General features: G+C 45.1%; 2 protein-coding genes across 2 annotated transcripts; one reads left to right on the top strand and one right to left on the bottom strand.

Moving 5' to 3' along the window:
• Nucleotides 1-7,023: 7,023 nt before the first annotated feature.
• LOC133893973 (GTP-binding protein SAR1A-like) lies at nucleotides 7,024-12,484 on the top strand. The gene is made up of 3 exons (XM_062334825.1): nucleotides 7,024-7,336; nucleotides 7,445-7,576; nucleotides 11,862-12,484. The coding sequence occupies exons 1-3, from the start codon at nucleotides 7,208-7,210 to the stop codon at nucleotides 12,180-12,182; spliced, it is 582 nt and encodes a 193-aa protein (XP_062190809.1). The 5' UTR covers nucleotides 7,024-7,207; the 3' UTR covers nucleotides 12,183-12,484.
• Nucleotides 12,485-14,373: 1,889 nt separating this feature from the next.
• LOC133893989 (phospholipase A1 PLIP2, chloroplastic-like) lies at nucleotides 14,374-17,807 on the bottom strand. Its single transcript, XM_062334826.1, has 5 exons — nucleotides 16,876-17,807; nucleotides 15,859-16,365; nucleotides 15,689-15,748; nucleotides 15,042-15,458; nucleotides 14,374-14,939 (listed from the first exon to the last, which is right to left on the bottom strand). Exons 1-5 carry the CDS (start codon nucleotides 17,440-17,442, stop codon nucleotides 14,454-14,456), a joined length of 2,037 nt encoding a protein of 678 aa, XP_062190810.1. The 5' UTR covers nucleotides 17,443-17,807; the 3' UTR covers nucleotides 14,374-14,453.
• Between the last annotated feature and the right edge of the window lie 2,247 nt (nucleotides 17,808-20,054).

Here is a 20,054-nt window from a genome sequence, read left to right on the forward strand (position 1 = left end):
AGTTTTCAACAAATTTTCCCAACCCAAATTACTGTGTGACACCTACTTATGCTACCGATGACAGCATGGCTAAGCACCTATATTTCATAATAGATCGATTATTACCCAAGTGACATGATTATCACGTCTGCCCCCAATCCTAAGGTTACAATGGTAGTACCAACAATATCCAAGGAGAGTTTTCCAGAGAATTAATAAGGTCATAACTATCATTTCCCAATCTAAGCAGTTTTTAATAGCATACTCGTATGCAATATAGAAGTTCGTAAACATTGTGCAAAACATTTTCAACAATGGGTCCAAGATGATCAAGGGGTGTTTGCCTTGTCCTTGCTCAGCCTCGTACTCTGCTGGAACTTGCTCCTCAGTGCCCTGCTCCTCGCATGGTTCATCTACGCAATTGCCGAATAGTACCAAATGAATAACCAAAATAGAGAACATCAAATGCTTATGCAAAAATGAATAGGGAATGGTTTTTTCATGAGTTTTGTAAAAAGAAAGGCTCCAAACGGAGTTCGTACGAGGAAAAGAGCATATTTGGAATCTGCTGGCAATTTAGTTAAAATAGGATCCTAAGGTCACCTGATTTCATTTTGTTTCCTAAATACAGATATTCTGGAGAAGTTGATATATGTTCTGGCTAAGCTTTATACAAACTTTATTTGATAAACTCTAGAAGTTTTCCTACATCAATTTTCATTGGAAAAAGGGTTCTACATGCACTAATATTTTTAGCATTTCTACATAGGCTCACATATGGCGCCTACTACATGTTATCATCTCTAATCTTAAGTCTAGTTAACTTAATTCTAACCGATGCCTACATGTCATTGGTAGATAAATTGTCATCTAGCCAACTAGTGGAACACATGTTCCATTAACTTCATAAACTAAACACCAAATCCTCTTAGGTTGCTGACTTAACCATCTGTGCACCTGCTTGCTTGCTATTGTTCCTCTAAAACATAAATCTACACTAGCTGGCTAACACACAACAACCAGTAATCTTACAAGCCCTTCTTAGTGTGTAGCTAAACTAGAGATTACCTAAACTACTCTTCTAATCACATACATGTGAAAGTGAGTGGTCCCCCCCCCCCCCAAAAAAAACATGTGATTAACCTAATCCTCTTACTATCCTACTTACATGTAGGCCGGTCTATGGGAGAGGAAAAAATAGAGGATGAGCGGAGTAGTGCTTAGACGGTATCACGCGATGTGAAGACTGCATGAAGCATGAAGGTCGTGTGCTCATGTGTGTGGCTAAATGGGTTCTGAAATGGCTATAGAATCATGCATTGGATGCTCCCGGGGTGCACTAGACTCGAGGAACTACTGGAAGCTCACCAGCGAAGGTTGAACTCGATGGAGATGGTGGAGACCGGAGCTGCAGAGGTCGGCGTGGCCAAATGATCAGCAGTTGACTTCTTGGATACTGAGCAGCAAAACAGAATCAGAGATGTCCGATGATCATCGCTGGGATTTAGCTCAACCAAGAATAATCACCCGAGCGGCTGCACGAACTGATGGAAACCATCGGCGCCAGGGAGGATGGTCGCGCTCTTGCCAAACGGGGCGAGCTCACGAACTTGGTGTGTTTGAGTGAGGTGAGAGGGGAGACGAGAGAGATGGATTGCTCCGCTTGGCTTTATAGCCAGAGAAGGGAGGCAGGGTGTGGTGGTGTCACCATGCCGCACGCTTGACATGAGACCAGTAGGCAGCTGAAAGGACAATGATGTCACCTAGAGGGGGATGAATAGGCGATTTTACAAAAAATTGTCCCCTTTTACCGTTGGCCTAAACTTGCAGCGAAAAATAAACTAATAGATTTTTCATAAGTGAAAATCCTAAATATGTTAGGCTCAACTAGTGGACAATCACCTAAATAGGTGTAAAAGTTACAATCCTAGGGTGGCAAAAATTATTCAAAACTAGCAAAAGATATACAAGAAAACTCTAGTTGAAAATCCTAAAAACACTGTTCATCGGAGGTTCCGGATTCAATTCAGAACCTCTAGGTTCAGATATGATTATACAGAATTTGAACCTTCTGGGTTAAATTCGAAACTTCTGGGTTCAGCAGAGAATGAACTTGAAACTAAAATTAAAAGGTGCCTAAGAAGTTCTAGCTCAAACTGAATGAAATCGTGTGTTCTAAATAATGATTCCAAGTAGATCCATAGAGAACATAGAATCAATTTCACATGAGCAAGTAGATCGAGCAATATGCATAAATGTTAAGCAAGAACTCAAGAACAAGGATACAAGAGAGGAGATACAAGATTTATTTCCCGAAGTTCGGACACCTCCTCTAGAGGTTTCTACATCTCCGTTGAGGGGCTCAGTTACACTTAAACCGGGTCTCTCTCAACCCTTTTCCTCTCCAAGCTCGGTCACACTTGAGCTTGGGTTTCAACTCTTGATTTCTTCCATTCCGGAGGTGAAATCAAAGCCTTCACAAATTTCCCACAGCACACAACAACCTTGGATGCTTGCCGGCGACGCCTAGCTGACTAGGGGATTGAATCCCCAAGAGTAACAAATACTTCACGAATTTCTTTCCGATGAACTCGAGTGCTCAAGATGGGATTTAGCTCACTTGCACTCAATCTTTCAATCTATCAATCCAACTCACTTTTATTCTCAAATCTCACACTAAAATGGAGTGGGGAGAAGTTCTTTTGACTCTAGAATGTTTTTCTTTCGTGCCCAAGCAGCGGCAAACAAGGGTGAGGGGGTATTTATACCTTTCTCCTAAAAACTAGCCATTACAGGCTTTTCTGGCATAACCCGGATACTCCAGGTTCAACCTGGAATCTGTGGGGTGGCACTTTAGACCTTAACCGCGCACCCCTGCTTGGAGCAAAGTCCGAAGACTCCGGCAACTCGGAGTATCCGGGTCAACTTAGAACATCTAGATAAAACACTTAGGCCCTAACAGACCACTCGGCTTGAAGCTAAACCTAAAGACTCCGGCCAACCTAGAGTATCCGGGTCAACCCGGAACATCCGAGTTCAGCAGCTGGCCCTCTGAAAACGGCGATAAATTTTGATCCCGAAGTCTGATTTTGATGATTTTGGACTCTACGGAAAGCTTATCCAAAAGGCTACACATCCCAATTGAACTCATGATCCCAAACACATTTGATCAAACTAAGAACACTCTGAAACCCAATTCAGACACTTCCACACTTTTCGCATCGGATTCCTAAAGCGAACTCTCACTTTGGGTTGATTAGACACTCTTAATCACTGAGACACGACAATTAGCTTACATTGTATCCCTCTTAATAGTACGGCATACTTATACTCAAATTCCAAAGTAAAACTCGGTTGAACCAATTTGAGCCTTTGAATATCTTCAAGTTCCACTTTTTTCTTTGGGTTGCCAACTTTTATGCCGTATTCACTCCATCTCTTCTTGATTCTTCATGTGATTGATGTGAATCACCCATAGCTTACCATTGAGTCTAATTTTGTTATTCACTCTTGGCATATTGGATTTTAATTCAACTTATGCCTTCTTATATATTCTACTCCTAATTCACTATTAAGCATAAAGCACACGAGTTAGTCCATAAAACTCTATTAACAATGATATATTTTTAGTTACTTGATCTTCACAAGTAACTTAGCATTCATGCTTATCGCCAATCTTATATGAGCTTTTATTTCTTCTTATGAGCATCACTAAGAGCTCATTCATCTTGATGCATATGTCTCCTCCATGCATCACATATGGAACAACTTATTAACAAACTCAATAACATTGTTAGTTCATAGATATTGTCATTAATTAACAAAACCATACATAAGGGCTAGATGCACTTTCAGCATCACGAAGAGAGAAAAGTGGTACGCGGGCGCGGAGAGCGCGGGCGCGGAGAGGTGAGTGGATTCGAGCGAATGGATAAGGAGGAGCAGCATGCGTACATAGATAGGTTCTGTGTGGGATGGGCGGTGTCCTTGGCTGATGGCGAACACAGGGAGCGGCATGGCGAGGAGTATGTTGATTCTGAAGCTTCCCGTGTCGTGGAAGTTGGTTGATTTGAGCTGGGCCAAAAGAGAGGAAATGGGCGAAGGAAGAGAGAATGTGGCCCTCAAGGCATGCATCTATTTTTAACTAAGAAAACTTTGATTTTTGAAACCTATTCAGATGCGCTCTAAAAACTTCTACAAAAAATTACCAAAATACTGTAGACCATAAAGTGTATCTGGTTAAATTTTTATAACTTTTGGCTAAGCCAATTTTTCTCAGAATTCAAAAAAAGATGCTATGTATATAAAACATGATTTTTGAAATGTGCAAACTTTAGATAAGGTTATAAGTACTTTATTAGGAAAATTAGGATCATAAGTATATTTTTATACATGCCCCTAAACTTGGGATGTTACAATCACAACCTATGGCACATCAGTTGTCCACCTGTTCTTCTTGACAAGAATCTGCAGTCATTGTTGCCGTTGGACCAAGTCATCGACCTAGAAAATCATCTCTAACGCCGTCGATTGCCAAATCACCAGCCTATCACTCAAATACAGTGTCGATGGTGTGTATACCAATGATTTGGAACACCCAAAATTCAAAGGGGAATAAATAGAACTCAACCTTAATTCGTATAAGGGGAGTGGGATGTACCTCATCATCGGTCCACCAAAGGAACCGCCACCACCGGTGTCATTTTCTGGGAAGGAAGGGAGGAAGCAAAAGTCCCCATGCTGAAGATCTACCGTGGGAAAGCCCTTAACTAAGCTATTACTAGCTAGATATCTACACTTGTCAAAACCGCGGTTCCCCATCTCCTCCGGCACTAAAGAGGCCATCGGAGGAGAAGGGAACCGTCGAAATAGTGTAGGAACCATAGATCAACAGAGTGGCCTTTAGTGTCCTCTGTAGCACAGGGGAGAAGAGTCAGGGAACCTTGTCCCGCAACGTGTGGCTATGTACTCTACCATACTGCACTATCAATTGTTTGGTTAAGTGGAGATATGAAGTTGAAGAATCTTTAGAGGATGACTTATATCCCCACCATCTTAAGAAAATAATGTTGTTAAGTGAATTTTATTGATGACCAATGTGTCATGTCAACAAATACATGGCATATTAACAAGTTAATTTGCAAATAGTGTATACTAGCATTCAGGAGGGTGGCTTAGCATTTCATGATATACATGATATATCAGTCGATAAGCACTAAACTACCAATAATTTTGCATAAGCAAAATATAGAGTTTGCTAACAAACTTAGTGCTACATCATGAAATAAGAGCAATAACCGTGGGGGACAAGATGAAGCAGCAGATGTAGCTAAGAAGAGAAGCAACAATTGCACAAAAGAATATAAGTGGCAAGCAGCCACAACCATGAACCAGGAGAGAACTAAAGTTTCCCCTCCTAGTTTTGAGGAATGTCCTTATATATCTACAATGGTAGTGCCTAGTGGGGTTTACATTATAAGACAATGTCCTAAAACCAACCTGGAAGGTGAATTACATCAACTACCTCATATCCATGACATCGGTGTTACCAAGTGTATGCTTCAATATTGCCAAATATGATACTTCATGAAAATTTAGCATGGAGCCTATTTTTAGCACTATAATCTCCATTTCGCAAGTGTATCATATGTAATCGAGTGGTCCATCTATGAATCCCTAACAGGTGATTTGCCAAAATAATATGGATTACATATTTAGCAGTTCGAGTAGTTGACAAATGCCCACCAAATGTAACATTACAACGCTTAATTGTGTTCCTTCATTCAAGTATGCTTTCAATGTCATGGACAATATTTGGCTTGGAGTACTACACATTTGCTATTCCTCCTCTCAGAATGGCTGAAAGTTTTTCTACACCTACAATCACCGACCCTTTATTATAAAAATGCACATACAAACTCTAATGCCACAAGATATTAATCCCACCCTACCTCCCACGATAGCATGTAATCACTTGCCCTTCTTATAAAGCATACCCACAAACCCTAATGTCTCAAGATCCCCACTTCCAACCCTACCTCCTGCCCCTAGTAAATTCATGCATTGGATGAGATCCTACGGCTGCAATCACCCATCCTTTCTTATATAAAGCGTACGCACAAACCCTAATGCCCAAGATCTCCACTCCCAACCCTACCTCCCACGGCCGCCGCCGCTAATAAAATTCATCCATCAGATGAGATCCTACAGATGCAATCACCCACCATTTCATATAGAAAGCGTACACACTAACCCTAATGTCCAAGATTCTACTCCCAACCCTACCTCCCACGGCAACCACCAACAGAAATTCATTCATTGGATGAGATCCTACGGCTACAATCACTCATCCTTTCTTATAAAGAGTATGCACAAACCCTAATGCCCAAGATCCTCACTCCCAACCCTACACAGCCACCACCCCTAATAAAATTCATCCATCGGATAAGATCCTACGGTCGCAATCACCCATCTTTCTCTATAAGAGGCGTGCGCACAAACCCAAATGATCCAAGATCACACTCTCACCCTTAGGTCACATGTCCTTCCTCGTCGTCGAAGACCGACCTCTCTGCTACCACTTCCGCTTACCGATGTAGCGGCCACCATCCTTATTTCTTTGTTCAGCACCCGTGCCTTACCTCTCACAACATTGTTAACTTTCTTACCCATTTTAATAGCTCGTTGTAGTTGGATCCACCATCATCGCTTGTATGAGGGCATAGTGGTGGGAGATGAGGATGCATGTCCAACCCGACCATAAATTATTGTCGTCGATGGGATCTTATCGCGAGAGATGTGGAATATGTTTGTGAGCATGTATCCTAAGCACATCTAATAGATCCGACGGCATGAACTTTGGCCGTTTTCACCGCTAAAAACACTAGATGATTCTTTAGCAATTTCTTTATGTTTTGGGGGATTTGCAATACAATCCAATCGCTGTTTAGGGTTATGGTGGTATTTTTTTTCTTGAGGTGGTTTCCTTGATCCGCAGCGAAAGGTGTCTCTCCTGATCTGACGGCAGAAGGAGGTCCGGAGGAGGTTCTTCTAGAAACAAGTAGACGCCACCGAAGCATCTAGAACAGAGCACGCTGGCCACAAGAAGAAGAAAAGAGGAAGAAGAATTCTTCCCGTCGAAAGCCGGTGAGGGAGAAGACAAGAGGAGTGTGAGGCGTCGGCCGATCTGGTGCAGAGAGGAGGGGATCGCCGGAGAAGAGGAGCAGAGATGTTCCTGGTGGACTGGTTCTACGGGGTGCTGGCGTCGCTGGGGCTGTGGCAGAAGGAGGCCAAGATTCTCTTCCTCGGCCTCGACAACGCCGGCAAGACCACCCTTCTCCACATGCTCAAGGACGAGGTCCCTCTCCCTTCGATCTCTAGCCCTTTCCTTTTGCGAATTCTTTTTTTTTTCTTTTTCGCTTTTCCCCCGCTGGGGATTTCTGATATGTCCCGGGTTGGTTCGTAGAGGCTCGTGCAGCACCAACCGACGCAGTACCCGACGTCGGAGGAGCTGAGCATCGGCAGGATCAAGTTCAAGGCCTTCGACCTCGGCGGCCACCAGATCGCCCGCCGCGTCTGGAAGGACTACTACGCCAAGGTTGCCTCTACTCCTTCCTGTTACTCGTTTCTTTGCTTGTCGTTATGGTTAAAGCTCTTCCATGTAAAGTTGTTGTATGGTTCGGGGTCGAAATTTTAGTTGAGACGAAGGCGATAGGGTTTTAGATGTAAGTAGTTCATGGATCTGATGGTCTGAATACAATCCCCGCTTAAGCTATTGGGATGCTGTGTGTGCTGGTTTACGATTTTAGCCACCTGATCATGATGCTATTCTGAAAGATACTAGAACATAATAGTTATGCTGTTGTTTGAGCTCCAGCAATTCAGATTAGTTGTCCATGGACTATTGGTCCTGAAAATTTTCGTCTAACTACTAACTTGCGCCTTGGTTCTTTGCCTTCAAACATTCTATGATGGTATCTTTGTATTCAAGGAGAGTTCTGTGCCTCCCTCTTTAATGGCAAGCTCCAGAAACCCGATGAGCACCTTGCCTTATCCAGCATCCCTTTACTGGACTTTCTCCACTCTGCAACTTCTAATCTGTCAAACCCTGCTGCCTCACTTCCAGAGGTGTGTGGCCTGTGCCCGTGGATAGAGGCACTGCAGCACATTACCAGTGAAGAGGGTTGAGGTGGAGACTGACCATGGCTGAATATGCAGAGATGAAGTTGTCCACTAGTGTTAATCGGGCTAAGGTCACAGCTTTTTGTGGTAATTTGGCAGTGTGGGAAGTCTGATTGTTACAAGTGCAAGATTCACTAGACACACCGGTCCGTGGTCAATTTTCACTAAAAAAAATAGAAGGCTTTAGACATTCCACGGTTTTGCACTTTTTACTCTTCCTTCATGAGACTTGCTGAAATACCTGAGTTCACAAGTGGGTTTTGCATTGAAACCCTAACTGGCTTGGTATCTTGTTATAGTAAAGGAAGCTATGTACATTATATTGAACTCTTCTGTCCATAATCTATTACCGATTATCATCCTTTAATTCTCTGTTTGGAGTATTCTCTGGTTAGTGAACTTGAGAGTGCTCAAATAATTTTGTCCTGTAGGACTTGCCCTCATAGAAAACAAAACTGCCCCGCTTCCACTTTCAAGACTCCCTATTTTTCCTTGCTTTTAGGCCCTCATAATATTTTACCGAGATCCATTAGTTTTTTCACCGCGAACACATATTCCAGTTGTTTTAGAAATCTTGTTTCTCTGGTTTTTCCTAGTAGCTGCACATTACTAATTTGATATTAGCTCAAATATTGTAAAATTTAGCGCTGAAAGACATGGACACAATATGAAGTATGTTGAATTGCCTGTGTGATTTACATCGTTGGAACATATAATCTGTGCTTGTATTGTAACGTTTTTTTCCTTGAAAATTCTTCTTTTGATCGTCGTGGAGCAACATTGTCAAAAAGAAGTACGGCAAAAGCTGCATGCTATCTGTTTCTCTGTTGCATCTAGCTTTGTCTATTGATGATCACTACATTATTTGTTATGCTTTTACCATGCCCGCGGATTGGCATCTTAAACGGATGTTATCTTCCTGGACTTCTTAAACATCCTCCTGTTGACTTACATGGACTGATATTTTCTTTGCCGCCAAACATTCAGTTAAGGTTTATGATGGTATCTCTTTATCCAAGAACACACGATCTAGAAGAATATGCAACCATGGATTTTCCTATTATATGAATCCAGATTCTTGAACCATCATTTATTCACTGAGCAACAGCCGTAATAAATCCAGGGAAGAGAACCGTGGAACTAGGTGCATTTTCCTAGCAACACTGTTGCCTAACAGATTAGAAATTTAAACAAGTACCTAATAGATCAAACTTTGCCATACTTATGGCTTCTTATCTTCAATTGTCCCCGATTCTTATGTTCTTTATCTCAGCAAACCACAATTTCAAATTAAAAAATTGGGAAAGTTGTCCATGTATCACTGTGTTTGGAGAGCTTCCCAAATGTAGAGCTCATGCTTCCCACTTGACCAAGTTACCCCAAAAAAAGACTCAGGTTTGCCTGCTTATGACTATTGGACAATTATGTGTCTCCATCTTCAGTGGAAAGCTCCAGAAAACCAATGAGCACCTTGCTCTTCTCCAGTATCCCTTTACTGGTCTTTCTCCACTGCTGCAACTTATCATTTGTCAAGCCCCGCTGCCTCACCTGCAGAGGTGTCAACTGTGGGAAGAGCGGATTCCACAATCCACTTACTGGGAACTGTGGCCAGTGCCCATGGATAGAGGCATTGCTGCACATTACCAGTGCATATGGTGGCGGTGGAGACTGACCATTGCTGAAGATGGAGAGGTGAAGTTGTCCACTGGTGTTAGATGGGCTAAGGTCACAGTTTTTGTGGTAATTTGGCAATGTGGGAAGTCTGAGTGCTACAAGTGCAAGGCTCTCCAGACACACTGGTCCATAGTCAATTTCCGCTAAAAGAAAAAAGTCAGAAGGCTTTAGAAATTCCACGGTTTTGCACTTTGTACTGTTCTTACCTGAGACTTGATGAGATACCTGAGTTCACATGTGGGTTTTGCATCGAAAATCCCAACCGGTCTAGAATGATGGGAAGACAATCAGCTAGATTTTTTTTTCTCGAGCAATGAGCTAGATTGGGACTCTTGCTATTATAAAGAACGGTGTGTACATTATATTGAACTCTTCTGTCCGTAATATATTGCAAATTATCATTCTTTAATTCCCTGTTTGGAGTATTTTCTGGTTAGTGAGCCGGAGAGTGCTCATTGTTTTGGCCCTGTAGGACTTGTCCGCTTAGAAAGGAAAACTGTCCCTACTTCCACTTTCAGGCTCCCTACTTTTCCTTGTTCCCTCACAAACCTTTCCGAAATCCATTTGTTTCTTTTTTCCCCTGAGAGCACAGATTCCATTTGTTTTAGAAATCTTGTTTCTGTAGTTTTTCCTAGTAGCTGTGGATTCACATTACTAATTTGAAATCAGCTCAGATATTGTAACATGTAGCATATGGATTTATATCATTGCAACCTATATTTTTTGCTTGTATTTTGATGGTTTTTCCTTGAAAAAAAGTTCTTGTGTTTTGGTCTTAATGGAGCGACATTGTCAAAAAGATGTACAGCAAAAGCTGTGAGCTATCTATTTTTCTGTTGCATCTACCTTTTTTTTATTGATGATCACTACATTGTTTGTTATACTGTGACCATGCTTGCGGATTGGCATCCTAAATGGAAGTAGTCTTCTTGGATTTACCTCTTAAACATCCTCCTCTTAGCTACATGGATGGATATTTTCTTTCCGAGTTGTGAATTCCGTACCATAATAGATAATGCGTTTGACACTCTTGATAATAATTTCTGTTCTAAATCATGCTGTCATTTTCGACAGATGTCACACGGTTACTCTTTTCTGGTTTATTGGTTCAATGCCTTGACTCTATTTCTCGCTTGAACTGGCATGTCTTGATGGCATGTTTTTTTGTAACTATTAGCAACTGTTAGTATGCGATCATACATATTACAAGAAGTTCTATGCACATAGTATGAGTATTGATGTCTGCACCTTTTGGGTTTCAATCTCATCTAAAGTTCTGTTGTGTACCCTGGTTAGTGTTTCTGTTATGGAGAAGTTATCAAAAATGGGGTGGCAACATTTCAATCCTGATGGATCATGGAATGAAATGCTGATACATGTTATGATATGATCACAAATTGTGTGGTTTGTGTAACTACATGGGAAATGAAGATAGGGAGGAAATTAGTATGTGTGCAAAATCCCTTTCGTCAGGTGGTATGTAGCAGTTTAGGTAGGTGACTGTTGGAAGTGCTGTTTCGAACTGCTGAACTCCTCTTTGTTTCGTCATTTTTAGCTTTTTATTCCCCCAACCAATAATCTACTGGTTCATGTACATTTGTTCAGTTTAGCTGGAAATGGTTTGAATATGTACTATTATATTCGTTTGGTTCATGCAAAAGGAGCATGTCTAGCCAAATCTGCTTCACCAGAACTAACTATGGGTCTGCCTCTGCTAACTTGCTGACCGCCACACTTTGCACCATCTTGTGTGTTGCCCACTGCATTTCACAAGGAAATCCTGTTGCATAACTACATGTTCTCAAACTCGATTCGTGGAAGGCTCTTTTTTATCTCTTTTTTTCGAAATCACATTTGAGCCACATTGGATGAGTTTAGCTACTACCTATTCCCTTGGCTGAACATTCACCCAGGCTTTAACTATTAATTTTCGCTTGTAATTGAAGTTGGTGAGTTCTATATTTCACAGTTTAATGTTTCCACATATGCTTAAGTTGGCTATTTCTAATTTCTTATCTGTCTCACAGGTTGATGCTGTTGTTTACCTGGTGGATGCTGTTGACAAGGAACGGTTTGCAGAGTCAAAGAAGGAGCTTGATGCTCTTCTTGCAGATGACTCCCTTGCAAAAGTTCCTTTCCTCATACTGGGCAACAAGATTGACATCCCATACGCAGCTTCAGAGGAGGAGCTGCGGTACTACCTTGGACTGAGCAACTTCACCACCGGAAAGGGCAACGTGAACTTAGATAATTCCAACGTGCGGCCCCTGGAGATCTTCATGTGCAGCGTGGTCCGTAAGATGGGCTACGGCGAAGGCTTCAAATGGATGTCCCAGTACATCAAGTGAAAGCGCCTTCCTCCTTGTCCATAGTGCCGCTCCCGCTGCTCTCAGGGATGGTTGTAATCAGGTCTGGTTAAAGTGTTTACCCTAGCTAGCGATAGGGAAAGCCTGTAAGTTGTGGTAGTCCTAGGTACGTGGGGTCTATTTTCTTTTCTGATTGTTAGCCGGTGATGGTTTAAATTTTTCAAAAGATGTGGTCGCTGGAATTGCTTCGAGGCAACGGGAAGTATTTCAGCTTGTGTAATCACGTTACTTGGATCAGCGTCATGCTTGCTGGCAACTTGGTCTCAGCGTTGGATTTTGTCGCCTACGGTGAGTCTGTGGTTCATGGAAGAGAGCCTGTTGCTTTATGTTCATGCATAGAGCTCAACTTTGCGTTTGTTCAGACTTTGCTGAGGACTCTTTAGTTTCAAATAACCGTAGTGACTATCTAACATGCTAATGTCAGTAGTACAATCCAAGGTTGCTTTGATTTTATCTCCCTAATTCTGTTGAGTTAAACAACACGACTGATCTTTTGTAAGATATGGGCCCTGGGCCGGGTCGGTGCTTTGTTATTTAGCACGTTGGCATCAAATGAGTTTGCGGAGAAGGGAATGCCATAAAAGTGGGGATCTTTCCAGCTGTCGAGACTCGGAGGAAGGCAACCCTTGTGGCAATGGAAGGCCGTCTCAGCCTTTCACAATCTTCCTACTGTATGCATGCAGGTGCCAGGTGCAATGCCAAATGAAGCAGGCTTGTTCTGGCCTAAACCGAAACGGAACATGAGAACAGCTGGGAATGGGATTATGGCTTCGTAGCGATGCTTCATTTGATGATCTTGTTCTGGCAACAAGTGCGACGGTGGTTGTGGTGACGAAAACTGAAGTTGCGTTTCAGGAAATCCCCTTTCGAGGCCAAAGGCCAAACTAGCCTTGTATCGAAAAGCGACGACGAGTAGGAAAACCCCCCTTTTTTTTCCCGTCATCTCGTTGTCCGCCTTCGAGAACCATTTTAGGACGCGAAATTGCCTTCGCAGATGCCTTCTCTGTCCTCATGTTCCAGACGGTTGATGTGCATGCATTCCCACGCCGACGGTTGAGGTGCAAGTGCAATCGAACCCGAAGGCTTCCTCTTTCCATTTTTGCCCGGTGTCTGGCGGATAAACCGGGAGAGATGGGTACGAATTCCGTGCGAGCTTCACCCGCCGGCCGGCCTCGGCTCTGCCCACCTCCTGCGTCTGCGTGCGTCGTTTACCACGCGTCGCTCTCCGGACACGCCGAACACGCAGATAAGGGTCGGGAGTCGAGACGACGCGAGGAATCGCCGCGCCGGATGGGATCGGCACGTCCCCGCGCGCGCAGGTGGACGGACGGGTCGGCACGGCGCTGACTCGTGATAGCTCTCGCGCGCGCGGCAAGCGAGGAAAGCCCCTGCACGTTTCGGCCCGTCCCGGTCGGTCTTCCGCGTTGGCAAGTGGGACGCGGCGAAACTCAATAGGTCAGAAGGCTCGGGTACGCCGGGTGAAGGAAATTTATACTAAAAATACTCGTGAGATTTTATATATGTTATTCATTTTGTGATCTAATAGTTAGGTTAAAAAGAAAAGAATTGAATGTGATAATATCATCACATAAGAGAGTTTTTCGTAGGACGAAGTCTTATAAAATTTGCTTTTAATTATATGTGCAACCTCAGACGGAACGTCTCCTCGGAAAGGCGTTCCTAATTGGGTAAGCTGCCCTTGGTTAGCCCTGATCAGAGCCGGATGACGAGCTGAAATGTCATTCGGAAGTCAGAAGCGGAGAGGCCACATCTGGAATGGCATGTGGAGCCGGCAGTGTTCCTTGGCGGGGAAAGGCTCTCCTTCTCCGGGCGTTTGGATCGGAGCCTCGGAATGGCTACGAGAAAGCAGTGCACCAACCGCGGCGGCTGTTACGACGACCAGTGCTTGCGCCCTCCCTCTGCACGCAACGGGAGACGTCTGGCAGCGCGGGCGAGGACTCGTTGTCGCCGGTCCCGCTGCACGCGCGCACGCACGTCGGTCGCACGCCTCTCTTCCGTTGCTCGTTTGCCAATAAACAGGCCAGGACACCTGTACGTGTGTCCCGTTGGGTGTCTACGTAGATGCAAACTAGTCCAAGGTCTGGCCATCTGTACGGTCCCAGATTTTTTTTTGTCGAAGGTGTACACGTGTTGCTGATGAAGCTTTCGGATCGATCGAAGTTTCCATTTCCATTCACGTAAAAGAATCGTGTATCGGTGTACGAACGAACGGATCGGACCGGCGTAAACCTATCACCGCAATCTAACGGCTAGGAGCACCACAAAGAGGCGCGCGTGCCTCTGCACCCGCCTCGCCGTCTCCCTCCCGCCCTGGAGCGCGGCGTCCACGAGGCCGCCGCCGCCGCTCCGCCCCGCGCCCGACGACGACACGCCGAACGGCCACAAAAGGAGCAGCCTCTCCCGCTCCGCCTCCCGCGCGCGCCGGGCCTCCTTGCGCACCACGGCGCGCACGGACCGCAGGTACGAGTTCACGTCGTGGTCGCGGTACACGGAGCCCCGGGGCCCGTAGGCGCCGCCGTCCTTGAGGATCTCCAGCGGGTGCGGGGAGTTGAGGAAGGCAGACACCGCGGACCGGAGCTGCGCCAGGGAGACGCCCGACGACGAGGAGTCACCCAGGTGGTAGATGCCGCTGTCCGGCGGGAGCAGGTGGTGGTGCGGGGAGAGCCGCTTGTCCGGCTGCAGGATGAGCACCTCCCCCATTGGCGCGTACAGGAGCTTCTGCAGTTAGAATTGGGTTCATTCCTGATCTAAAATTCCTGACACGAACAATGATAACATCCGGACCGCCATGAACAGATAATAGTACATGGATCTACCGACCTGGTTCGTGAGGCACGGATGACCGCGGAAATTCCCATTCGCGAGCTTCAAAATGTTCGCAACATGGTCTGGATAATTGCAAGAAAACACCCGGGGAACGATGTCTCGATGTATCGTGATCGACTGGACGTGGCTTCTCGGCAACCCAAGTATACGAAGCAGGTGGTCGCCGCCGCACATGATGCATGGCGCACCGAACGTGACCACAGGCAGCAATGCGGAAGCGGGAGCCTCTCCTCTCACCAACAGCATCAGGTTCACAAGCAGAGCCAGGCTCCCGCCGAGAGAATGGCCGGTGAACCGCAACGCTGCAGATTTACCATGGCTTTTCAGGTGAGATTTCACGTATGGCAACATCTGGTGATATATTCCCTTGGCAGCTTCGTATATTCCCCTGTGAACGAGCACGTCGAGCTCCTGCGGCACATCGGAAATGAACAGAGATTACATCAATGTGTCAGCTACTCCCTCCTATATTTCGTAGTTCATACTGCAAGCATTTTTGCAGCATTGTGATGTATCCATGATGCAGAAATGGATGAAGCGGTAGAAGCTACAAAGATTTAATACTGTCGTGACGCTGATTTTCATTTATCATAGATGAGAAATTCTGAAGCTGGAAATTTTAGCACCAGCTAGTAACATACCTCAAACTTGACAGGTTCAAATAAGAGGTTAGCCTGCCAAGAAGCCATCGACTCTGAGCCCTGCAGATTACAAAAGCAAACCACAATGGAACAAGATAAGATACAGGATTTACCGGTATATAAAGAGAAAAGGAAACTCTGGTGATATGAGAATTCGGCTTAAGAAATACCTGAACCACAAAGTATCTTGTGCTGCATTGATCATCATCACAAACGAACCATTCACAGGGACAAGATCTCAATGAATTCAGATCATCTGCGACAGCTTGTCGTGTTTCTTCCTTCGCCGCAACCATCGAGGTTACTGAATTCGTCGTGGCTACAAATGAGGCTTCGTCCACGGTTAACCCTTCACCGTTCTCGCCATTTACAATGGCTATGATTGTTGGATCGTTATTGGCATCGTTTCTGGAACCAAAGGGCATAATGCCCATTGCCCGGGAATGCAAATAAGAGGCAGACGACGACATGAACTGGTAGGCGCCGAAGGGGTTTATCCCCAGGCCACTTCCTTTCTTCTTGCTCCCCACTGCAGCATTCTCGACAACTTCAGATTCTTGATCCGGGGAATCAGTTTTCCCAGTGGAAATCTCCTGCTTCTCATCAGGACTTGTTCTGGCCTTCTCTTGCACTGACGAAGTCACAAACCGCAAATTGTACCTTCGGAGACATTTTGGCTGAGATGGAAGGTAAGGAAGCAAACATATGCCAAGTTAGGCATTGAAAAAGATGAATTACTGGAGTGAGGTACGAAATTTGCAACCACAATTTAGCTGCATCAGATCAATAAGGTAATTGTGGTAATTAATAAACATCACAACCATATCAGAACCAAATTCCACAAACATAATCTATCCATGAGCCAAAAAGCTGTTTAACCAATTGACGGGCAAGAGAAGATAAACGGAACTCAAAGATGGAAATAACACTGAGAAAAGTAGACAGTAAAAGACAAAATAGACTAAAGTTAGCTTGAACATTCCTAGAAAATAAATATCACCACCTGGCACCTGCATTGATGCTGAAAATTTACAGCATGAATAAGAACACGACATCTGTCTAGCATAATGAATTAATCGAACGCTAGTGAGCAAAAATTGCCGAAAGCAATCGCAGATAGGCAACTAACCAAAGATAAACTGCGACTAACGTTGAAAGAATAGCAACAGCTGCGAATGATCGTATACCTGAATCCTGGGTATCATGTAGGCGATGCTGCAGAGGTAGGACATCTTGGAGTACTCCTTGGCCTCCCCGAGCGACACCTTCCTCAGGAGCCTCGAGAACGACGCGCGGTCGAACACCTCGCCGTCGCTCTCGTCGTCCCCGACGGCGCAGCCTTCCTCCTCGACACCGCCGCCGCAAGAAACGCACTCTTCGACGCCGCCGCCGCCGGTCGCCTCCGGTTCTTGGCCTCCGCTGCCGCCGGTGGCCTCCGCGTCCGCCGCCTCCACCCACCGCGGCTGCACCCGCAGCATCTGCAGCACCCAGTTCCCCTGCCTCCCCTCGTCTGCCTTCCGCTCGTCCGTCTCCTCCTTGCGCGGACTCCCCGACTCCGCGCCGCGAACTGCACCGCCCGCCGCGGCCGGCTTCTCTCCCCCTCCGCCGCCGCCGCCGCGCGGCCACAGGCGCAGCGGCGGCGCGTGCGGCTGCTGCAGAGGCTGCCGCCGCTGGGCAGCAGGCGGCACCGAGGCCGGCGACGCTACCGGAGGCTGGGGCGGCGCCGCGCCGCGCACGAACCTCAACGCGTCCATGGCCTCGGCCCTCGTGCGCGCGCCTCCGAAACGTGTCCTCCTCTGCCTTCTTCCGTGCTCCGGGGACGCGGGCGGTTAGCCTCGCGGATTAGTGTTGATTAACAATAGTGCGGTTATCTTTAGCAAGCTTTGATTGACTGATTGGGACTCAGGACTCAGGAGAGGTGATGGCTGTGGGGCTTGCTGGTTAATCCTCTAGCTCACCTGAGCTTAGCTGCTGCTGATGGTCAGTGGCTGCTGTGATGGTAAAACAGGCTGCAGGGGAGGAGGGAGAGGGAGGATGGGCATTGGAGGAGAGCTCTCGTATATATTTGGAGTGGGGTGGGGAAGAGTGGGAGGGATGGAACGCGATCCTTCGACGTATTTTGAGTCCGCTACGTTAGAGGAATCCTGGATGAGAGGGGATTGTTTCCGGGAGAATCGGAGAGAAAGAGAAAAATTTTGGTTGCTTGTTGTTGGAGATCTTTATACTTCATCTTAAAGACGTATTTTATTTTAAAAAATTATTAAATATAATTTTGGACCGTTAGTTTTTTTATAATATATTGTCAATTACTATAAAATTAATATTATATTAAAAATATTTTAAACTATAAATCTATTAAAACCAAGTTTGTATATTATACATATAATTTAATTAATTATCAGTCAAAACTTATGACGTTTAACTAATTGAATATTTTCTTCTCGTATTTTTTGGCTTCGGATTGCGAATCCAAGATGTACTGTACACTCGTGTGTGGATTTTGAATGCAGCACACACCAAATAATTGTAGAGTTAGGAATTGTCAACAGGGCATGAGTTATTTGTTAATATTCGTAATTTTTTTTAGGATTTAACGTGTGTTGAGGGTTAATTTCTGATAATAATTTTGATGTGTATTGGGCAAAGGACGTATGAACAATGCTTATGCATGTGTGTTGAACTCAAGAACACCGAGTTATCTAGTTTTAGGTTCTTAAAGAATAACAACCCTACATTTTATGTATTTCGTTATGAGTACTTGTGAATCGATTATCGACCCTCTCTTTACAATTCGGGTCCTCCTCTCTTTATATATCAAAGAGAGGAAGAACTTACAAGTAGGCCTTGATTAACAGATCTATATCTAGCTAGATATTTTACTCTTGGATCATATTCTGGAGAATCGGGTAAACCCAACTTACTTTGAGAGTTTTGAGTGCATGTTCCAACCGTGGAACATCTCCACACCTGCCTCCCCTGGCCACCCAACCTGTCCCATCGCCATGCGCCATAAGATCGTCTATCAAGTCGTCCTGTCCCTGTGCCCCATAAGTCTTCCTGCAAAAACATACACTTACCTAGTCTTAATGCAGACCCTATCTCGTCAGTCGTGCGGTGCTGCGCCGACCCACAAGACCCCATCCGTAGCATTTAATACTACGGGACAGAGTAGTATCCAACTGTGTCGGCCATAACTTTGTTCACTGGATGGGGTGCCTCGGGAAGGAAAACACTTGAATAGATAGCAATAAATGCGATTAGATGGGTTAGGTAAGGACCGGCTTGCGACCAGCAAGGGCTGATCGTGGGATCTCATAATATCGCAAGGAGGCTAGTCGTGCAAGCCTTGTGCTGGTCGTGCGGGCTAGGGTTCAGAAAATATCCCCCGTTAGTCGACATATCCCTCGTGAGGCACGTTAGCTAGGACGTCTGCTTACTCAATATTCCGACAACCCCTTCTCAATACTTCGACAATAGCCCTCAAGCTCCCTCGTGGTCATGGTCAAGTCTGGTCGCACCACTCGGACCCCGAGGGAATATAGTCCACCTAGAGAATGGTCGCTAACGCTGTTTATCTTTTATAGTTTGACTCTGAACTTCATGTCACATGGGGAGGTTAAGCATCCTACGAGGAAGAGAGAGACATTGAATGTTGCTGGACCCGAGGGACTTTCGGTTCCTCATACGTGCCCCTTGGGACTTTTAGCGGTTTGCATGCCGAGCCGGTTGAGATTCCTCAGTACTTTCTGAGGCGAAGTGTCTATGATGGAATGTGTATAAAAAACTAGGGTGTTGGTGCCCAAGTGTCGCCACGCACGCACGGGTTTGACCAAGGTGTGGCCATGAGTCCCCTGGTAGTAAATGGTAGGATCATGGGGATGTTTTTCACAGTGTTTCCGCCTTCCACCCCAAGTACGAACCAATGGCTAGCTAGGCTATAAAAGCGAGACTTTACACAGCTGGCCACCCATCGATTTCTTTTGCAAAGCAAGAAGACAACTCTCCCTGAAGATCATGGTGTCCTCCTCCCGACTCCAAGGATTATGTATTGGGATATTATCAAGAATACGGCCAAATGATTAAGTTCATATGCGAAAGAAAATTTGACATAAACATATGTGAGCATCTATATTTGACCAAAGTAACAAACTAACATATAAATATCAACTAAACATAAAGTAAAATGAACCATAGTAGTAACATCTATAACGAACCATCTCAACATCTTAACCACACCAGGCCACATCCGTAACTCTATGACCGATGCAAATGGGCAAAAGCATGCTCATGACAAGAGCGCAGCATTTTGAAATATTTTTACACCTTGCAGGAGTACTCCTTTACCTACACGACTTGAGTACCATAC

This window comes from Phragmites australis, chromosome 2 (genome assembly GCF_958298935.1).
Source record: "Phragmites australis chromosome 2, lpPhrAust1.1, whole genome shotgun sequence".
Taxonomy (NCBI): Eukaryota; Viridiplantae; Streptophyta; class Magnoliopsida; order Poales; family Poaceae; genus Phragmites; species Phragmites australis.

Excerpts from the sequence above, each read along its gene's own strand:
- LOC133893989 (XM_062334826.1), bottom strand. The coding sequence starts at position 17,442 with ATGGACGCGTTGAGGTTCGTGCGCGGCGCGGCGCCGCCCCAGCCTCCG. Across the intron at positions 15,749-15,858 it reads CAAGATACTTTGTGGTTCAG|GGCTCAGAGTCGATGGCTTC; the intron begins GTATTTCTTAAG and ends TGTAATCTGCAG. Across the intron at positions 15,459-15,688 it reads TTGAACCTGTCAAGTTTGAG|GAGCTCGACGTGCTCGTTCA; the intron begins GTATGTTACTAG and ends GATGTGCCGCAG.
- LOC133893973 (XM_062334825.1), top strand. The coding sequence starts at position 7,208 with ATGTTCCTGGTGGACTGGTTCTACGGGGTGCTGGCGTCGCTGGGGCTG. Across the intron at positions 7,337-7,444 it reads TCCACATGCTCAAGGACGAG|AGGCTCGTGCAGCACCAACC; the intron begins GTCCCTCTCCCT and ends GTTGGTTCGTAG. Across the intron at positions 7,577-11,861 it reads GGAAGGACTACTACGCCAAG|GTTGATGCTGTTGTTTACCT; the intron begins GTTGCCTCTACT and ends TCTGTCTCACAG.